Genomic DNA, 17,915 nt, shown 5'->3' with positions numbered 1-17,915 from the left:
AGACAGTACAAAAACACTGGCACTTGAATGTTGAATGTCACCTGTATGCGTGAAATTTATATATTTCGGGGTAGTGTGAGCTTTTTAATGTTTAAGAAGACGTATTGGACTCGGTCAATAATGATAATATCCACAGCTGTTTCGAGGCCTCTGGGCCAGTCAACTATTAGATACCTAATTGGCAATCAAAATTTGAAGCGCAAGTAAACAAACAAACAAACATGCCAAGGTTTGGAATAAAGTTGTCAAAAGAGCAAACCAATTTCCTATACAGCGTACCAGTGCAGAAGTGTTAGGATTCTCCAATTGTGTGCATTGTGTTTATGATTCTTTACTCTGATTTGACCTGATAGTATGATTCTTTTTCTCCAGTGAATGTCTGGCACATGGCAATCTTTAAAAAAACAAAAACAAAACAAACGTGTGGTTTATTCTCTATTGTTGCATTTGCATATATGGCACCTCAGGTGATTTCTCTCAGAGTATGGAGCTAGTCTTAGCTGGGACTCTTTAACAGCAGCATGTACCACTGATGGGGGTGACCCAGGTACAGACAGGTGTCTAGTACAGACGGACTGTCTCGAGTCTACTTGGTGCGGTACCGACAGTAGATCCAGCTCCAGACTTGCTCCAGGCTCTGAGATGAACCCTCCCAGAGCTCTTTAGATGTAGACTTTGCTTTCTGTACTAGCTTAGAGGCTAATGCACTGCATGGGAAATACTCGAGCTGTGCGATTATTGTATGATTTTACCAAAATAGAAGTTTGAATGCAAACGTATCAGCAAAAAAAATCAAGCATGTTTCCTAAGACGTTTCAGGTATGTAGCTGTTCATAGGAGACTGTTGACCCGTGTGGCTGCGCGTGTGGGGTGAGAAGCAGCAAAGTTGAAATTGGATAAGGATAAATTCTTTTGAATAATAAATATAGAAATTTCATTTGTAAATCACACTGACTTGTTTTTTGTGTGTGCTTTTTAATGTACTACAGAATGTAACATTTACGATCACACGCAGAAAAGGGATATATTTCAATTGTATTTTGACATGGGCACAGGGGGGAGGGGATCCCGTTTGTCTCAATATGCAGTATTCAAGATTTCAGGGATGCAAGCCAAGGCCAACAACTAGGCTGTACACGCTTTGTACACACAATTGAGGAACTTGAACACCAAGGCTAATATCTTTAACAATAAGGCCACAACTAGGCCTACACAACCACCCTGAATCCACGCAACAGTCGCCCGACGCGCATATACTCAAACCTTATGCACAACAGGCATGTTTATCACAATTGTCACAGCGAACATGAGATCGCAAAAAAATATTGTATGAAGAATCAGAAGACCAATGTTTCCATTTGTCCAGATGTCTATGTGGCGGCCATATTGGGATTTACAAAATGGGTGCTGTAAAACCTTGTAATGGCATATCTCGGCTTCTAAATAAGCTGGATCATTGATTTTAATTGCTAAACTTACGTTTTCAGGGTCAAGGAACCCAATGGTAGAACTGTTAAATACATTTAGACTTTTTTTTTTTTACTTTGTTTCTACGACGGGAGCGTGTCTATGTTCCCACAGTCCAATGGTCCCACAGCTCTATGGTCCCACAGCCCAATGGTCCCACAGCCTTAGTAAGTCTTAGTAATGTGGGACCAATGGGTTGTGGGAACATAGAGCTGAACCCTCTACGAACTACTTCCAGTTGTCCTTCCTAGAAGCTCTTGCTGAGTGTGAACGTTATGAGTTGTTCACTTACTGATGATTTATGAGCAAGTGACAGAGCTGGCTAAACTGATTAATCAGGGGAGAAGGGCCTTCGTTAGGGAGGTGACCAAGAATCCGTTGGTCACTCTGACAGAGCTCCAGCGTTCCTCTATGGAGATGGGAGAACCTTCTAGAAGGACAACCATCTTTGCAGCACTGCACTAATCGGGTCTTTATAGTAGAGTGGCTAGACAGAAGCCTCTCCTCAGTAAAAGGCACATGACAGCCCGCTTGGAGTTTGCCAAAAGGCACCTAAAGGACTCTCAGACCGTGAGAAACAAGATTATCTGGTCTGATGAAACCAAGATTGAACTCCTGAATGCCAAGCGTCACGTCTGGAGGAAACCAGGCATTGCTCATCACCTGTCTAATACAGGACCATCCCCTCGGTGAACCATGGTGGTATCATCACCTGTCTAATACAGGACCATCCCCTCGGTGAACCATGGTGGGGACAGCATCATGCTGTGGGGATGCTTTTCAGTAGCAGGAACTGGGAGACTATTCAGGATTGAGGGAAAGATGAACAGAGCAAAGTACAGAGAAACCCTGCTCCAGAACACCCAGGACCTCAGACCGGTGAAGGTTTACCTTCCAACTGGACAACAACCCTAAGCACACAGCCAAGAGAATGAAGGAGTGGCTTCGGGACAAGTCTGTGAATGACCTTGAGTGGCCCAACCAGAGCCCAAACTTGAACCTGACTGAACATCTCTGGAGAGATCTGAAAATAGCTGTGCAGCGACGCTCCCCATCTAAGCGTCATACGTCAGAAGAGTTGAGGCTGTAATCACTGTCAAAGGTGCCTATGTACATGTGATATTTCCGTTTTTTTTATTTTTAATACTTATATACACTGCTCAAAGAAATTAAGGGAACGCCAGTCATCAATCATCGTGGCGGAACTCCATGAACAAAATAACCAAGTTGAAAATGTTTATTGATTACATTGTGCAATTCGCCGAGCACAAAATGACGGTCAATGGAAACCAAAATCATTAACCCATTGAGAGCTGGATGTGATTTAAGTGTGAGGAAGTGTTCCCTTAATTCTTTTGAGCATTATATATTTATATTTATATTTATTTATTTTATTTTATTTTTTTGCAAAAAAAACAAACTTCGTCATTATGAGGTATTGTGAGGTATTGTATGTTAAAAATGAACTGAATCAATTTCGCAACAAAGCTGTAAGATAAAATAAAATGTGGAAAAAGTGAAGGGGTGTGTACTTTCCAGATGCTGTAGCATTATTTAGTTCAGCAGAGATGTACAGTTGCATGTCATCCGCATTTAAGGGTGACGCAGGAGTGGACTTTCACTCCCGTCCCACTCCCACAAAAAAATCCCGTCCTGTTTCAATCCCATGACAGAGTAGAAAAAATAATCCTGTCCCTTCCCAATCCTGGAAAAATGACAAGAATGACTCCCACTCCCGTTCCCGTTTTTTCCCCTTAATTTTTTAGTAGTGAGTCTTTAAGCAAAGCAATGTCTTTTATCAACAAAAAGGTTAGTTTACATCTGAAGTCCCTGGTGAGATGTTACAGTGGCTTTTGATTTGATGTTCTGGCCTAACTCAGCCACAGCAAACAGAATTTAGAGTAAGTCAGAACACACTATAGGCACTATAGGCACAATTTGTAACATTCCCAAGCAACCAATAGCTCCATGGCAGCAACGAGGAAGAAGCAGACAGGAGAGAATAGAAAAATAAAAGCATTTATTTATTTTAGAAACACACATTTGTGTATGTAAAAAAAACAAACCTGTTAATTATGATTCCCGCTCCTGTTCACTCTCGTTGACTTTTTTTCCTGTTCCGTTCCAATCACGTGATGAATAGTGAATTGTGGGAATCTCCCCAAAATGTCAGCCTCGATTCTGCATTACTATGGAAACATACATTGTGCTTTCTAAATGAGATAATAATGATATCCCCGAGTGGCAGCATGTATAGTGAGAATAGTAATGGACCAAGGTAGCTCCCTTGTGCAACCCCAAAGCAGGTGTCATGTTTCTCTTTCTGATGATTGGCTGATCATGCTTATAATGGGCTGCTGATCCACTAACCATGGGAACAGATCTGTGTTCCTGGAGGGTTGCTTGCATCCCCCTTCTCTGAAAACTGTGTTTGTGTATGTGTGTGAGTGAGTGAGTGAGTGTGAGTGAGTGAGTGAGTGAGTGAGTGAGTGAGTGAGTGAGTGAGTGAGTGAGTGCGCATGCATGTGTTGCGTGTGTGCTAGAGAGCGATTGTGAGCAGGAGGATTTCAGCTGGTGTAATCTGAGTGCTCTGTGCGTCTGGGTTAGAGGCCTGACCGTCTCTGCAGCTTCCACTGATCTGAGCCCTACTTTACCTCTCTAATCCCGGCGAATGCACATCTCTCCGTCCATCTACCCCATCCATCCATCCGTCCATCTACCCATCCCTCTGTCCTGGGGATTTGAGTGCCATTAAGAGATGGCTTTTGGGAAAGTGTGCTTGTGGTGTGTGGTTATTAATGGAACAGACACACACAAATACACACACAGGCCCACTAGGTTTCAGAGGGGGGATCACCATGCAGTAAGTGCTGACCACACACCAACCAACTCGCATTCATAACCACACAGTCAAGCTCACACGAAAACATACATGCATGCAGATGTTTTCTCACACACATACACACACACGGTGTCAGGCACAGGACCTGTAGGCTTGTCCAGTTCTGCCTGGCAGAGCAAGCCTCTGGACTGATGGGCAGAACACACACATGGATGTTGGGGGAGTCAGCAGCAGCACACATGTACACATGTGTCAGACATGAGTCACAGGTAAGAACATATTTAACTACAGGTGTTCTTGTCTTGGCATAGACTTTAACTGTTTTACAATTATAAAACATGTTTTAAGATAGTGTCACACATTCTATTCCACTGTATCCTACTTCTGCTCCAATACTGAATCAAACCTGCATGTTGGTGTTGTAATGAAAATGTATTAACACAAAGATTTTCCCATTAGTTTAACTGGTTCATTTGGATGGTTGTCTAGCAAGTATCACCTTTAGGCCTTATCTAAAATTGAAATGTGTTTTTACTGCCTGTGTATGAGATTATAGTTATGCGTTGGTATGTGATGTTCCTTTGCTGTTTATCAAAACCAGCCAAAAACCATGGATGTGCTAACATTAATGTGTAAAAGCATACAGTATATCAGTAGGACCTGTTATGTTCTGTGCAGGTAGCTCGTAAGCAACATTCTGTTCCAGATTGTTAATCTGTGTCAACAGTCAGAGGCAGCTCACCAGCAGGCCTAGAGAGAGAGTGATTCTGTGTCTCATTTGCAGTAATCCAGAGCTGTCCCAGATGAGCGGCCGCAGCCGGGATGATTCTCAGCTCTTTCACCGGTCAGTCTACAACTCCTCTCCTCTGGTTCAATAACTTCTATTTTATACCATAAACCCTGACACCTCCTGATTAAATTGTTCTGCAAAATGTCTCTCGGGGACATTTAATTGGACAGATAAAAGGAAATCTTTCATTACAAAGCTTGTAGTACTAATGTGGCAATGTGTCTGATAAGATTTCTCTTTGAGGTGAATAGTCCTGGAAGGATGCATTTTGTTGGTATTCAAACAAATCCTAAAATCAAAGTGTAGTTCGATTAAGCGTCCTCTACTGCTACCGATGACTGGGGGTTGCTTACATTATTGCCAACCCGTTGCCTGACCTACCCTGTAGGCATCGTGAGAAAGCTTTCAGCTAGCTGTCAGCCCATCTCCGTCCATCACTGTAAACATGGAAGAAGAAAGGAAATATGGTATGCTTTCGTAAACAGCACATGATTACACATGGGAGGACACCCGGATAACAGGTTTGATTTAAAGGAGTAGTAAAGGGGAAACGCATGTTTAGCCCTGTTTTAAGGTTACTTATGATCATATACAATGGTTCAGATCAAAACGTTGACAAAACTAGCACTTTTGAGAAAGTCTGATAATTGCTCTACCACCGTTTTGGTCATACAATGAAAAATCTTTCAAAAACATGTTAAACTCTCGATTTCAAAGACAAGAAACTCACCGAGGTGTTAGTTGGCGTTCTGACATATAATTCGCCATAAAGTAAGATTCTAGTTCATCTGGAAAGGCTTTTTAAAATATTTAGCATATAACTATTTAGTCGCAGCACATATGTGTGTAAACTTCCCCAAACTAGGTAGCCTAGCAACATAAACAATAACAAAAGCTACCGTAAGTAGTTTCGCTTTCTGAATCCCTTCTGCGGATTGATCTACACATCTACAACGGCGTCAATACAAGTCAATGGATTTCATAAAATGATCAATAAAACCCTACAGGATTCATACTTTGCGGCGAATTTGATGTCAGAACACCAACGGACACCAATTACCCCCTCGGTGAGCTTTCTGTCTTTGAAATCGAGAGTTTAACATGTTTTTGAAAGATTTTTCACGGTGCCCATCCACATCCATTGTATGACCAAAACGGTGGTAGAGCAATTATCAGACTTTCTCAAAAGTGCTAGTTTTGTCAACGTTTTGATCTTAACCATTTTACATAATCATAAGTAACCTTAAAACAAGGCTAAACATGCATTTTCCCTTTACTACTCCTTTAATAGTGGCCCCCTAATCCCCAGAACTGTATTTATTGATCAAATTAAAACAGCCAGTGAAACACCACAGCAGTAACAGGATAGAAGGTGAAATCCCAGACAATGCCTATTGTTGTTGGGCTAATCTCTCATCTAAGCTGTTCTTTCTTAATCACATCATCATTTTACCATATTCAGCTTGGGGGGAGACATGCCCTCGGGCTGCCAGGCAACGTGACTCACACATCAAATCACTGCTGGGATCCCTAGCTAGCATCTCTTTATTAATCTGTAAGGGATGGAAATCTGCAAAGTGATTTTCCTGGACAGCCCTGACTGTGTTTTTCAGTTGTCTATCGTTGTGATCTGTGGGACTAGCAGATAGGTGCACAGTTTGACAGGTTCCTCATGGTAGCTGATGAACTGTACAGTACCCCTAGGCCAATTGCACTTTGTATGCCCAGTATTAGTCAGAGGTAGTCTATGGTGTGTTTAAAAGTGGTCTGTCTTGTGTATCTAACCATAGGGATACAGATTACAGAACGAATTCATTTTCAAAACAAGTTAGTGAAATCTCCTCTCTTCAGAAATCCTCTGCCTGCCTGAGAGAAACTCAGGGATGAGATTGGGCTTTTTGTGTTTATAAATGTTCATAATTTAGCATGAACTCTATCATATGCTCATCACACTCCTTAAAACATTGAAAAATCAAGGTCCTTGGAAGTGTGCTGACCTGATGACATACCGTTCTCTATCTTTTCCGGTCTCTCTCTCACTCACCCTAGTCTCTGTGCTGTACCTGCTACCCCGTGTTGCGTTGGCACTGTGGGCATGCCAGCGCTCCTGCCCGCCCTTGTGCGTGTGCACTGCGGAGAAGAGCTGCAGCGTGCTGTGTGACCGGTCTGCCCTTGCTGACCTGCCTACAGAGTTCCCCTGTGAGGCTTTCTCTATCAACCTGGACAAGAACAGCCTCAAATTCCTGTCGGAGAGAGCCTTCGGCACTCTGCCTTCCCTCAGAAAACTCTCTCTGGACCACAACAATATCTCCTTCATCACCCCCGGAGCCTTCAAGGTCAGACTAGAGACTGAGGACTTTCATTAAGATTTTGTCGCTTAAAGTGGGTGGAAACAATTTGAGAGTTAAAACAAACCTGCATTACATAACCAATCTGAAGTCTTCAGGTTTGAACCAGTCCAAAGCAGTAGGCGTAATCTTGTAACCGGCGTTCTAGCTACTATTCGTTCGGAAGGCAGAGATCTCTGATTGTCTGGTATTGCAAGACTAGGTATGATTCTGCTTTTATCGGCTCAGGAGGAGAGTTAGCGAGCAAAAACGGGTCTAAAAAACAGGTTGTACAGGAGTGAAGATCTGTTATGAACCCAATTTAAATATGCGCCTGTGTGTCTCATCCAGGGTCTGCCCCACTTAGAGGTGCTCGAGATGGCCCACAACGAGTACATCCGCTACCTCCACACACGCACCTTCACTGGGCTGAAGAAGCTGGTGCGGTTGGATGTGTCCGACTGCCATCTCTTCAGCATGCCCGACCGGATCTTCATTGAGCAGACGGCCCTTAGGGAGCTGCTCTGTTTCCAGAACAACTTCCGCAGGATCCCAGGGGCCCTCCGCGGCATGGAGAACCTGACTCACGTCTACCTGGAGAGGAACAAGATCGAGGCGGTGGCGTACAACTCCCTGCTGGGCATGGGGAACCTCCGGTAGGAACTACATGGGGGTGGGCTCTGGTGAGGAACCTCCAGGAGGAACCCTGGAGGGGTCTCTGTCAGGCTTAACCTAGCGTGTGTGTGTACTTATGTCCTGTATCTGTTCTTACACCCAACCTTCTGCACACATCCCTTTCTCCTGCTCCCACCCCTCCCCTCTCTTCTCCCCCCCCTGCTCCCAGCTACCTGAACCTGCAGGACAACCGCATCAACGTAATCCACGACCATGCGTTCCAGGACCTCCGGCGCCTGGAGAACTTCTATATCAACGACAACCTGTTGGCAGACCTCCCTAGGGTCTCCTTCAAGAGCCTCAGCCGCCTCAAGATGCTAAACCTGGGGGGCAACCTGCTCACCAACATCTCCAGGACCTGGTTCAGTGACCTGGTGGAGTTGGAAGTCCTGTATCTGGACCGCAACCAACTGGTCTCCATTGAGGAGGGCTCCTTCGAGAACCTGACCAGCCTGATCACCCTCCACCTCAACAGCAACAACCTGACTGCCCTGCCCTTCCCCGTCTTCCGTCCCGTCTACTTCATCGGACGCCTCTACCTCTTCAGGAACCCTTGGGAGTGCGACTGTAACCTTGAGTGGCTCAAGGACTGGATGGAGAGCTACAAGCTGGTCCGGGACATCCCCTGCGCCTCCCCCTCCTCCGTGGCGGGTCTGGACCTCAGCGAGGTGGTCTACGCCAAGATGAACGGTTCCTGTGTTGACCCGGCAGAGCTGAACCTGACCACGGCCTCCTCGGAGCTGCTCTCCACCACGGAGAACCGCTACAACAGCCTGATCTCCAAGCTGTTGCAGCACGAGCTGAGGGAGGAGGCCGGGAACGGAACCGAGAGCCTCCGGAATGGAAGCCAGCTGGAGGCTGGAGAAGGACAGCTCTCCTCTGGGAGTGGAGGGCAGCGGGCCAGCCCATCGCTGCTCCCCTTCCTGGTGGTCTGGGCCGTGCGGGTGACAATTAGCCAATCGGATATGGGTATGCTGGCGGGGTATGTGACTGGCACCTGAGAGCGGAAACAGAATTGTTAACACAGAGATACTGGGGTTAGCAGAGCTCGAACATGGCTCCTCCCTTCCACCATGGGGCGGGTAGATGGTTGGGGAGGATCTGGAGTGAAGCTCCTTTTTGTTGGATGTCTTCTGTGTATCTGTTTGGCTGTGATTTGGGGTAAGATTATAAGCCAACGGAAAGGAGGTGTGGCCGTTGTTCTCCTCTTTAAGAGACAGACCAGTAATGAACTACAATATACCGTAATTGAGACCGTATTGTAATGCATCTAGACAGATGAAAGGAGTACTGTGAAAAGTCCAGTGGAGAGAGAACCAAGTAGCTACTTGGACCTACAGAATATCTCCTACAGAAATCTGATGGACTCATGAATTTGTGACTAAGTATTGGCAAAGTAATTTACAATCAAGCGAATTTAGAATGAGGATAATCACATACAACTGAATTGAAACTCTAGCTGTCCATATTGTATTGAGGCTTCAATAATCTACTATACCAAATTGTACCAGAGACTTTGGTCTATGAACATAATACATATTCAGTAATCTGTGACTGTTTATTACCGCAGTGTTGATTCTGTTTAAATGTATAATATTGTTAATTGTATTGATGACTATGTATTGACTATGGCTTATTTATGACTGATGATTGAGATTTATGTTTATATGCGCTCCCTTTGTGGTAACATGAAATAACATTCATAACATTAGTTTATCTGACTCATCAGTTGTGAAGGTTTTATAAATCATGTCCATGTGTTAAACCACAAATATCAAGGCAGTTGCTCGCAGAGCCTTAAACAGATGTCTCCCTCTCTCTCTTCATATTTATTCATTCAACTCTGAACATTTAGATACATACTGCAGCTTTTCATAAATGCATTAATCTTCTTACAACCTGCAGCTCATGCATAAGCCAGTATACATAGTGTAGCTTAATGTGATGGAGAGTTGATCATTGCTTGGTCTATGGGTAACATGATGAGGCAGGATGTTAAAGGACTTCAACACTCTTAGGGATCAGTGGGTGTATCTGCTTTCAGATAAGATTTAAATTGTACAGATTCTGCTATATATGTAATATTTACTTTGCCATGAATATCAATGGTGATTTTTTTCTGCTCACTTATGAGATTTTTTTTCTTCTAGATTTTATACCCTGATGGTGTGTTGAATCAAAGTAGCTTTGTCCAGCAATTTATCTCACTCCCATATGACATCATCATATTCTCTGTACTCCCGAGTGTTGACCTCTCACCCGATTGCTTGCCGAGTCCTTTAAGCCTCACAGAGGTGTCGCCCCAGCGAGGCAGGAAACCCCAAGTAATCTGTACCACTCCTTCTGTCATGAACCCTTTAATGTGGGATTAGACTGGAGCTAAGACTACTGGTGCCAAACCCTGGTTAAGCCTGGCTGGATGCTGGAGGGCCATGGTGTCATATCTCATCACTGGCACTTAGTACTGTTCACGTAGCACCAAAAACATGCGGATTCATGCCTCTTGGGAACATGTGTACAGAGGGGAGATTAGAACCACGAACGTCTGTATTTGTAGCCGTTGGTCTGGGGTAGGGGTGATGCAGACTTTTCTGGTTGGTCTTTTTTTTCTCCTCAACATTGTAAATATCCAGGATCTTACTTTTAAACTCTGTTGCAGCATAATGTAGCGCAGCAGAGGGATAGAGGTTATGAATACCTGGCATGAAGGTACCACAGCAGAGGAGGGAAATGTAGTTTTCCACATATTGTTGATGTTCTCCAGGTAAGAGATACCTTCCCTGGGCTCTTAGATCAATTCTATTCAATTCGATTAAAAAACAGGATTTAACCCTGGGGGCCATTCAAAGAACACCCAGGCGATCTGCTCACAGGGGATTGCTGTGTGTGTGTGTGTGTATGTATGCGAGTATGTGTGCCCTAGTTGCTATGCCAGCCTGGCCTGCATTTATGGATTACAGTGTGCCTGGCCGTCTTATTTGCCTATGCATGTACTACTCTTATCACTGTGTGCATGATGCACATCTCATTTTGTGTGTGTGTGTGTGTGTTCACGTGTGTGTTAAAGGTGATATACATGTAGATATTTTTTGTAGACAAATCAGAAAAAACATAGCTTTTAGAAAGGTGAGGAATAAACATATTGCTTTCCCCTCCCAAAACATTTTTGATTATGAATGTATCTTTTTTTGATTGGTCTGAAATGATGCTGTTTATCTGTGTCTGGATTTGTCTGAGGTTTGGTTCCCAACTAAGTCTCGAGCCAATAGTATTACGACATTAGTACCAGTATCTTTGTGTCAGGAACAATCAGATGTTGAGTTTTTGTTTTTTCGTCTACATAAAAATGTTAAATACACACACGCACACGCACACACACCTTTAAAGTACAGGATAAAACAAGAGTCACAGGCAGGTTAATCTTTCAACACATAAAAGGAAATATATTTAAAAAATTGTTTTGATACTGAAGAGCTCATTGCAGAGTAATGTACACAGTCATATTCATATACAGGGTTACTCAGATGCACCGATTTCCTCCTCCTCCCTCGCAAAGTAGAGTTTACCTCTCAAAACAGTGTGTGCCCATCCTTTTCAAACAGTTACACAGTTGCAGAATAAAATTCAGCATTTCACTTTCTTCGATTCAACTTAATTAAAACATTAATACTCTCAGACGACACATTTCAGAAATGGCAGAGCGGGAATCGGGTGTTTCCTCTTCCTTGCCCTCTTGTGATCTTTGTACCACAAATAAATCAATGGAGACAATTTACAAACACATCTCATCACTATATGGTCAATTTAAAAATTAGTTTGCTTCTTAGAAACGTCATCCAGAATGCAGGGGATGTGCATAGGCATCAACGTTCTCGCCGTCGTTGATTGGTTCTTTTCTCGCTCCCCTTGGTTGAGTTGTCTTCCAGATGAGTGGAATGTTTTTTCTTCTTCTTCTTCTTGGTTGGGAGGTTACAGAAGGACACAGGGAACACTGGCTGGCCGCAGGAGAATGTCCACATGCAGGATAACCTCACCCACAGCTCTAAAACATTGATTGATTCATTTGGAAGAGACAGTACCTGGTACAGGTGGGCGTCAGGGTGTGGCTGAGTGTTACTGTACCATCAAAAATGATGAAAGCAGAAGACATGATCAAGGACAGTGATTTGATTGTGATGGACCTTGAATGAAGGATAAATAAAAGACAGGGTGATAGATGAGACACTGCAGTGTTGATGTGCTTTTCTTCCATCTACTGAGAGAGAGAGTACCCACTAACAGTGTCTATGGACTACAGAGTGATGCAGACTGAACTAACGGGAGAGGGAACAGGACTGTCTCTTTAAAACAAACATCTACAAAATGTTGCCTCCTAGCTATTACAGACATGACAATATTCATTAGTTTCTTTAGTTTTATACAACACTACGACTAGGTAGTCTGTAAGGGCAGAGTCTGATTGGCTGCTACAGCTTCTTGTGCGGAACACAGAGGATGTTTTTGATTGGCCGCTGCATGTCATGTGCAGTACACGGAGGGTCTCGATTGGCTGCTGAAGGTCAAGTGTAGAGTACAGAGGTTTCTCATTGGTTGAGGTGCTTTTCTTTTCCATGGAATGATGGGAGTTTTGCTGACGGACAATTGGGGAAGGGAGGTAGGGCAGAAAGGACAGGAGAGAAAGATGCAGAGAGAGAGAGAGGGGGGGGGAGGAGAGGAGCAGGAGGTGGAGGAGAGGAGGAGGTCCTTCCTAGTAGACCCAGGAGACAGGAACCCACTGGGCGGTGGAGCAGACCAGTTCTATGGCCTCCTCCAGGAGCTGGAGGGTCTCGTCGATCTCATTGTTAATGATGGTCTGGTCAAAGTAGTGGGCGTAGGTCTTCTGCAAGATGTCCGACTCCTTCTGCAGCCGCTGGAGAGACTCGTCCTGGACAGACGGGCAGAGAGAGAGAGATGAGAAGGGGGGAGAGAGAGGACCGAGAGGAGGGCTGGATGGGTTAGGGTTAGGGTTAGGCAACAGTGCCATGTACACTGTGAGAGACTGAAGAAGACGAGAGAGCTGGGTTTAGCTGGGGTAGTCGACCACAACACACTGCTGACTACTGCCACCACAAACACGGTCTCTACAGCTCTCCACCTGGAGGGATACGACATGGGGGCCGCGCACGCACACACAGCCGCTCAGGCCACTACTGTTGTGTATCACACTCGTACTTACAGGCAGCTTTCTGCACCACTTGGGCAGCTGAGAGGACAAACATGCGGCATGCAAAAAACAAACCAGTGAATAAAAGGATGAGAGATGAAAGTCGGGGGCTGGCAGAGAATGGCAGGCTGGACGGCACAGCTGTTATAAGTGTGTGTGTGTACCTCGTTGATTCCAGGGGTGATGGTTGGCGCGGCGATGAAGACGACGTAAGGAGCAAACTCCGCTGTCCGCAGGACCTTCAGGGCCTGGGGGACAAATCAAATCAAACTTTATTGACATAGCATATTTCCTACACAGAGGCAAAAAAAACAGTTCACCCATTTCAGCCAATATAGGAGAACTGTAAAAATTCTTCCCTGACTTCTCTCAACGAGACGATCAAACAAGCTCCTGAAAAATGTTGAATTGTATTAGCTAGGAGCATTTTAACAGATAACAGGGTCAGAGGTCAGGCAGGCAGGCGCGCACACACGCACACACACACACACACACACACCTGAGGCTCTACGTCCAGTATAGAGATGAGTCCCTGCTCGTGAATCTTGCGGATGGTCTCCAGCCGCGTGCCGTACATGGCGTCCTCGTGGCTGCCGTACTCCAGATACTCGTTATTACTGATGTCCTGCATCATCTGGTCATGGGACACGAAGAAGTAGTTCTTCCCGTTCTCCTCGTCCTTCTTAGGAGGCCTGGTCGTGTCTGGGGGGGGAGACACAGGGAATCAGTAAAGGTTCATAGTGAGGTCCAGCTGGAGGATTTGGCGTGGTGTTAGAAGTGTGTTTGTGTGCGTGTCTTACGTGGGATGGGGTAGGCAAATCTGTCAGGGTGTTTGGTGATGAGTGTGTTCTTGATGTGTCTCCTGCCGACGCCATGGGCTCCTGAGAGAGAGAGAGAGAGAGAGACAGAGAGGTGGGGGGGGGGTCCCAGGTCCTGCTGTTAGTCTGAGTCACATGTGAAGCCCATCTGTATGGTCAGAGGCCGTTGTGAGGAGTGCGCTCACCTAAGAGGACCAGCGTTTTCCTCTTGAATGCAGGCAGTTTGACCACCTCTTCATAGGTGACGAGGTCTAGTTGGTCGAATACTGAGAGAGAGAGAGGGAGATGGAGAGAGAGACAAAGGTGTGAGCGAGAGGTGAGAGAACGAGAGGAGCAGAGGGGCACAGTGTCTTGAGACAACTGCACCTTCAGATGGGGGGGGGGGGGGGGGGTTGGGAGAGAGCCTCAAGGACAGTTGGGACAGCTGGAGACAGTGGGTAGTGGAGGACAGGAGGACACGTTAGCCAACTATCTTGTTATACTGATATCTGAGATGAGAGGTGATTAGAGGAAAGACAGACATGCCTCCTGGACACTCCTGCTCTCTGGCTGCTATGGCCTCTTACACTGTCACATGAGTCCACCAGCGGCAGATACTCTGAAATTGTAATACCCCAATGTCCCTGGGCTCTCTGTGTGATGTATGCTTGTCTGTCTGTCTTTCTGTCTCTCGTGGACAAATGGGTTTCTTCTCCTTTTCTAGTGCTACTGACACAAAACACAAAACTAAATCCAAAATGGCTGGATGGAAACCTGGACAAACCAAAGCTACGTTCCGTTTAGGTTAACTCTGCTGCACATCAGCGATGCATCAGAAAATAAGACAGAAACTTTGGGCATGACAACTGGTCCAAACTACAGGGTTAATGAAAGAGACAAATAGAGAGAGCGAGTCTTAGAGAGAAGAGGGGATAGATGCTGACCAGGTAAGGGTGTTAACTAGTGTCACTGGTTGTTACTTACATGCACAGATGCCATTTGGAGGGCGACAGCGTGAGAGATGGACAGAGTCATAACAACACGCTTTCAGTTACACAACAGCTATTACAGTTACCACAGAAACATTCACCGTGGCAGCAGTTACCGTACAGTGACGGTTGCCGTGGCAATGGTTATCATACAGTAACAGTTAACACGGCAACAGTAAAACGGCACAGCCATGCCATGGATGCACATTGCAGAGCAGAGAAGAACAGAGAAGAGCAATGAGGAACAGAGCAGAACAGAGGACCTAGAGCAGTGAAGAGCAGATGACAGCAGAGCAGAGCAGATTAGACCTCCCGTGCAGGCAGCTGGGCTTGATGACAGTCAGTCCTGTACTGAAAGTTGGTGCATTTTGTTTAATCTCTACATCATCACAACTAGGGAGCTGGTTATGGGGGTCAGTACAGTAGGCTACACACATACGAGTTTGTGCTGAGAACACAGGCCCCTGGTACATCATTGGAGTGACTTTATATCCTAAAACCACAGTTAAACTGCATCAAAATCATCCTACTACCTACACACCTCTCTCTCTCTCTCTCTCTCTCTCTCTCTCTCTCCCTCTCTCTCTCTCCCTGCACTGAGCCAGATCCTCAGAGTTCCCTCCCCTACTGCCTCAGCAGATAGAGGGGGAAGGGGGTCTGACAGTGCTATCCTGCCCTAATCCCCCTCCCTCTCTACACCCCCCCCCCTGCCGGTGCAACCCCCCTCCCCCTCCCTGAGATGGGCCCAGTCCATGGCTCAGCTCCCATAATCCCCTGGGTAAAGCTGTGCATGCAGATGTAGCTGACATGTGCAAACATCTTTACACAATTAAAACACAAAAAATGAATTTTTCCAAACACAAAATCTACATAATACCCTGCTGCCACACCCCCCTCCCTCTGTCTGCATGACGGCCAGACTGTGTGTGTGTGTGTGTGTGTGTGTGTGTATGCTTACATGACATCGTGTTGTGGTGTACCCAAGGGTGGGGGAGGGGCAGCATGGTTACTGTAGCTAACGTAAAAGAGCAGGTGCTGCCAGCTCCCCAGGGTTACCCGATACACCTCTCTCTCTTGCTCTCTCTCTCTCTCTCACACACACACACACACACACACACACACACACACACACACACACACACACACACACACACACACACACACACACACACACACACACACACACACAGGCCTGGATTACACTACTGCGTTTTTTCTGTGTTTTCCCCGAAAAATACCTAAGTTTGCGCCTAGCAAAATGAAGCTTGGACCCGGATCAATACGGCCAGAGCTACGTTTTGGGCGCTCGAAGTCCAGAGCTGCGTTCAAGTGTAATAGGCAGATCCGGAGACTTTTGAAAAAAAAAAAAAAAAAAAAAAAAAAAAAAATAGGAATAGACCTACACTTTAATGCTGTGTTCACTTCACATTATAAAAATCAAACAGGTGATTTATGAGTTTGAGCTATAGTATCTTATTGGATACCATAGTTAATATCAATTTGGAAATAAGAATAACTCTATAAACATATGAACTTAAACTGTATTCAATGTTTACAGGTTCCCCCAAAAAAGTAGACACTTCAAATCATAACCCAGACAAGTGTAGACACTCCAATAATAATATTCTCTTGTTCAAAGAAAAGTAACTGTTAAAAGTTAAAAAGCCTTTATTGACATATGCCGCTATATAGACTCAGTTTGTGTTCCCAACCAAATAGCTCCTTTATCACACCTGACTGAACTCCCGAGCTCTCCTGCCCTTTTCATTTTGAATAATATTCTCTATTCAGTAATCTAATTCAGTCCAAATGTTCCAATATAAAGTCCTTATAATCAGTTAGTTTTAAGTCATCATCCATCATCCACTCATCCATTCCCTTACGTTATAGCTCCCATATTATGACGAGACTTGAATATGACAAGACTTATTGAATGGGTTTATGATGCAGAAGTTTGTGCTTGTGAATAAATATTAGGGCGTGTGACCGAATGTTTTTATGAATACCCTGTCTGTTCAAGTCTCGCATGCTGTCATTCTGTATCAAGAGATGAAGAGGCCGACTATTTTAAACCACTCAAGAGATGAAGAGGCCTACTATTATAAACCACTCTAGAGATGAAGAGGCCTATACTATTCTAAACCTCACAGCAGATATGGGCAAACATGATTCAGGATATCTTATCTACAAACGGAGAAGTCTGTTTTTGCAAAAGAACCCCTCAAATAGGCTGTTGTCAGTTTAATGGTGAATAATAGTCTGAAAGGAGATCTGTGACCATTGAATTGGTTTGTTCATGTGTGAGTGATCAAAAATAGAAATTGGATATGGAGTTTGAATTACTGTAAAAAAATGAAAAGAGGAACTTTAGGAAGATCCGTGGAGAAGTGAGAATGCCAGGCCTATTGGCCTATGGAACGCTGCGCTCCAGGACCAAGTTGAGTGAATGGAGGGACTTTGTCCTCTTAGTAAAAGTTGATTGTGCTCTAAAAACAATAAAGGATAAAAAATAAAAAAAATAAAATGCAGCAACACGAAGATGAGATGGTGGTTGGGAAGCAAAGGGAACTGTTTAAATGAATTATAATATACCTGGCTGAGTTCATGGTTTACAACCATCTCTTACAACATAAATAAATAAGCAAATAAATTAATAAATAATAAGTGAACAGTAGTAGCCTAATAATATAATATTGTTATCACAGCAGGACATATTGAGATTAGCCTACAATTAGAGACTGGAATAAGTAGGCTAACTAGGCTTTTTGGATTCAAGATTGTTTTAAAAGCAAGGAATGCGCTCCAGACATGGAACACAAACGGGA

General features: G+C 44.6%; 2 protein-coding genes across 13 annotated transcripts in view; one reads left to right on the top strand and one right to left on the bottom strand.

The window, feature by feature from the left end:
* Positions 1-3,735: 3,735 nt before the first annotated feature.
* On the top strand, positions 3,736-9,102 carry nyx (nyctalopin; the record flags this gene model as incomplete). Its single annotated transcript, XM_084452013.1, has 4 exons — positions 3,736-3,745; positions 7,149-7,435; positions 7,778-8,082; positions 8,271-9,102. 4 exons carry the CDS (start codon positions 3,736-3,738, stop codon positions 9,100-9,102), a joined length of 1,434 nt encoding a protein of 477 aa, XP_084308139.1.
* A 2,427-nt stretch (positions 9,103-11,529) lies between these two features.
* The window catches only part of caska (calcium/calmodulin-dependent serine protein kinase a), a 105,936-nt gene continuing 99,550 nt past the window's right edge, over positions 11,530-17,915 (bottom strand). For all 12 annotated transcript variants that reach the window (XM_084451962.1, XM_084451967.1, XM_084451970.1 and 9 more), the window contains 5 exons: positions 14,308-14,388; positions 14,105-14,185; positions 13,804-14,006; positions 13,469-13,552; positions 11,530-13,025 (listed from right to left, as the gene is read on the bottom strand). In XM_084451962.1, coding sequence (XP_084308088.1) covers positions 12,849-13,025; positions 13,469-13,552; positions 13,804-14,006; positions 14,105-14,185; positions 14,308-14,388 — 626 coding nt within the window. In that variant the 3' untranslated portion in view covers positions 11,530-12,848. The remainder of the gene's footprint in view (positions 13,026-13,468; positions 13,553-13,803; positions 14,007-14,104; positions 14,186-14,307; positions 14,389-17,915) is intronic.

Source organism: Borostomias antarcticus, assembly GCF_949987555.1.
Source record: "Borostomias antarcticus genome assembly, chromosome: 17".
Taxonomy (NCBI): Eukaryota; Metazoa; Chordata; class Actinopteri; order Stomiiformes; family Stomiidae; genus Borostomias; species Borostomias antarcticus.
Note: the sequence above shows the minus strand (reverse complement) of the source record. Positions and strands in the feature narration are given on the sequence as shown.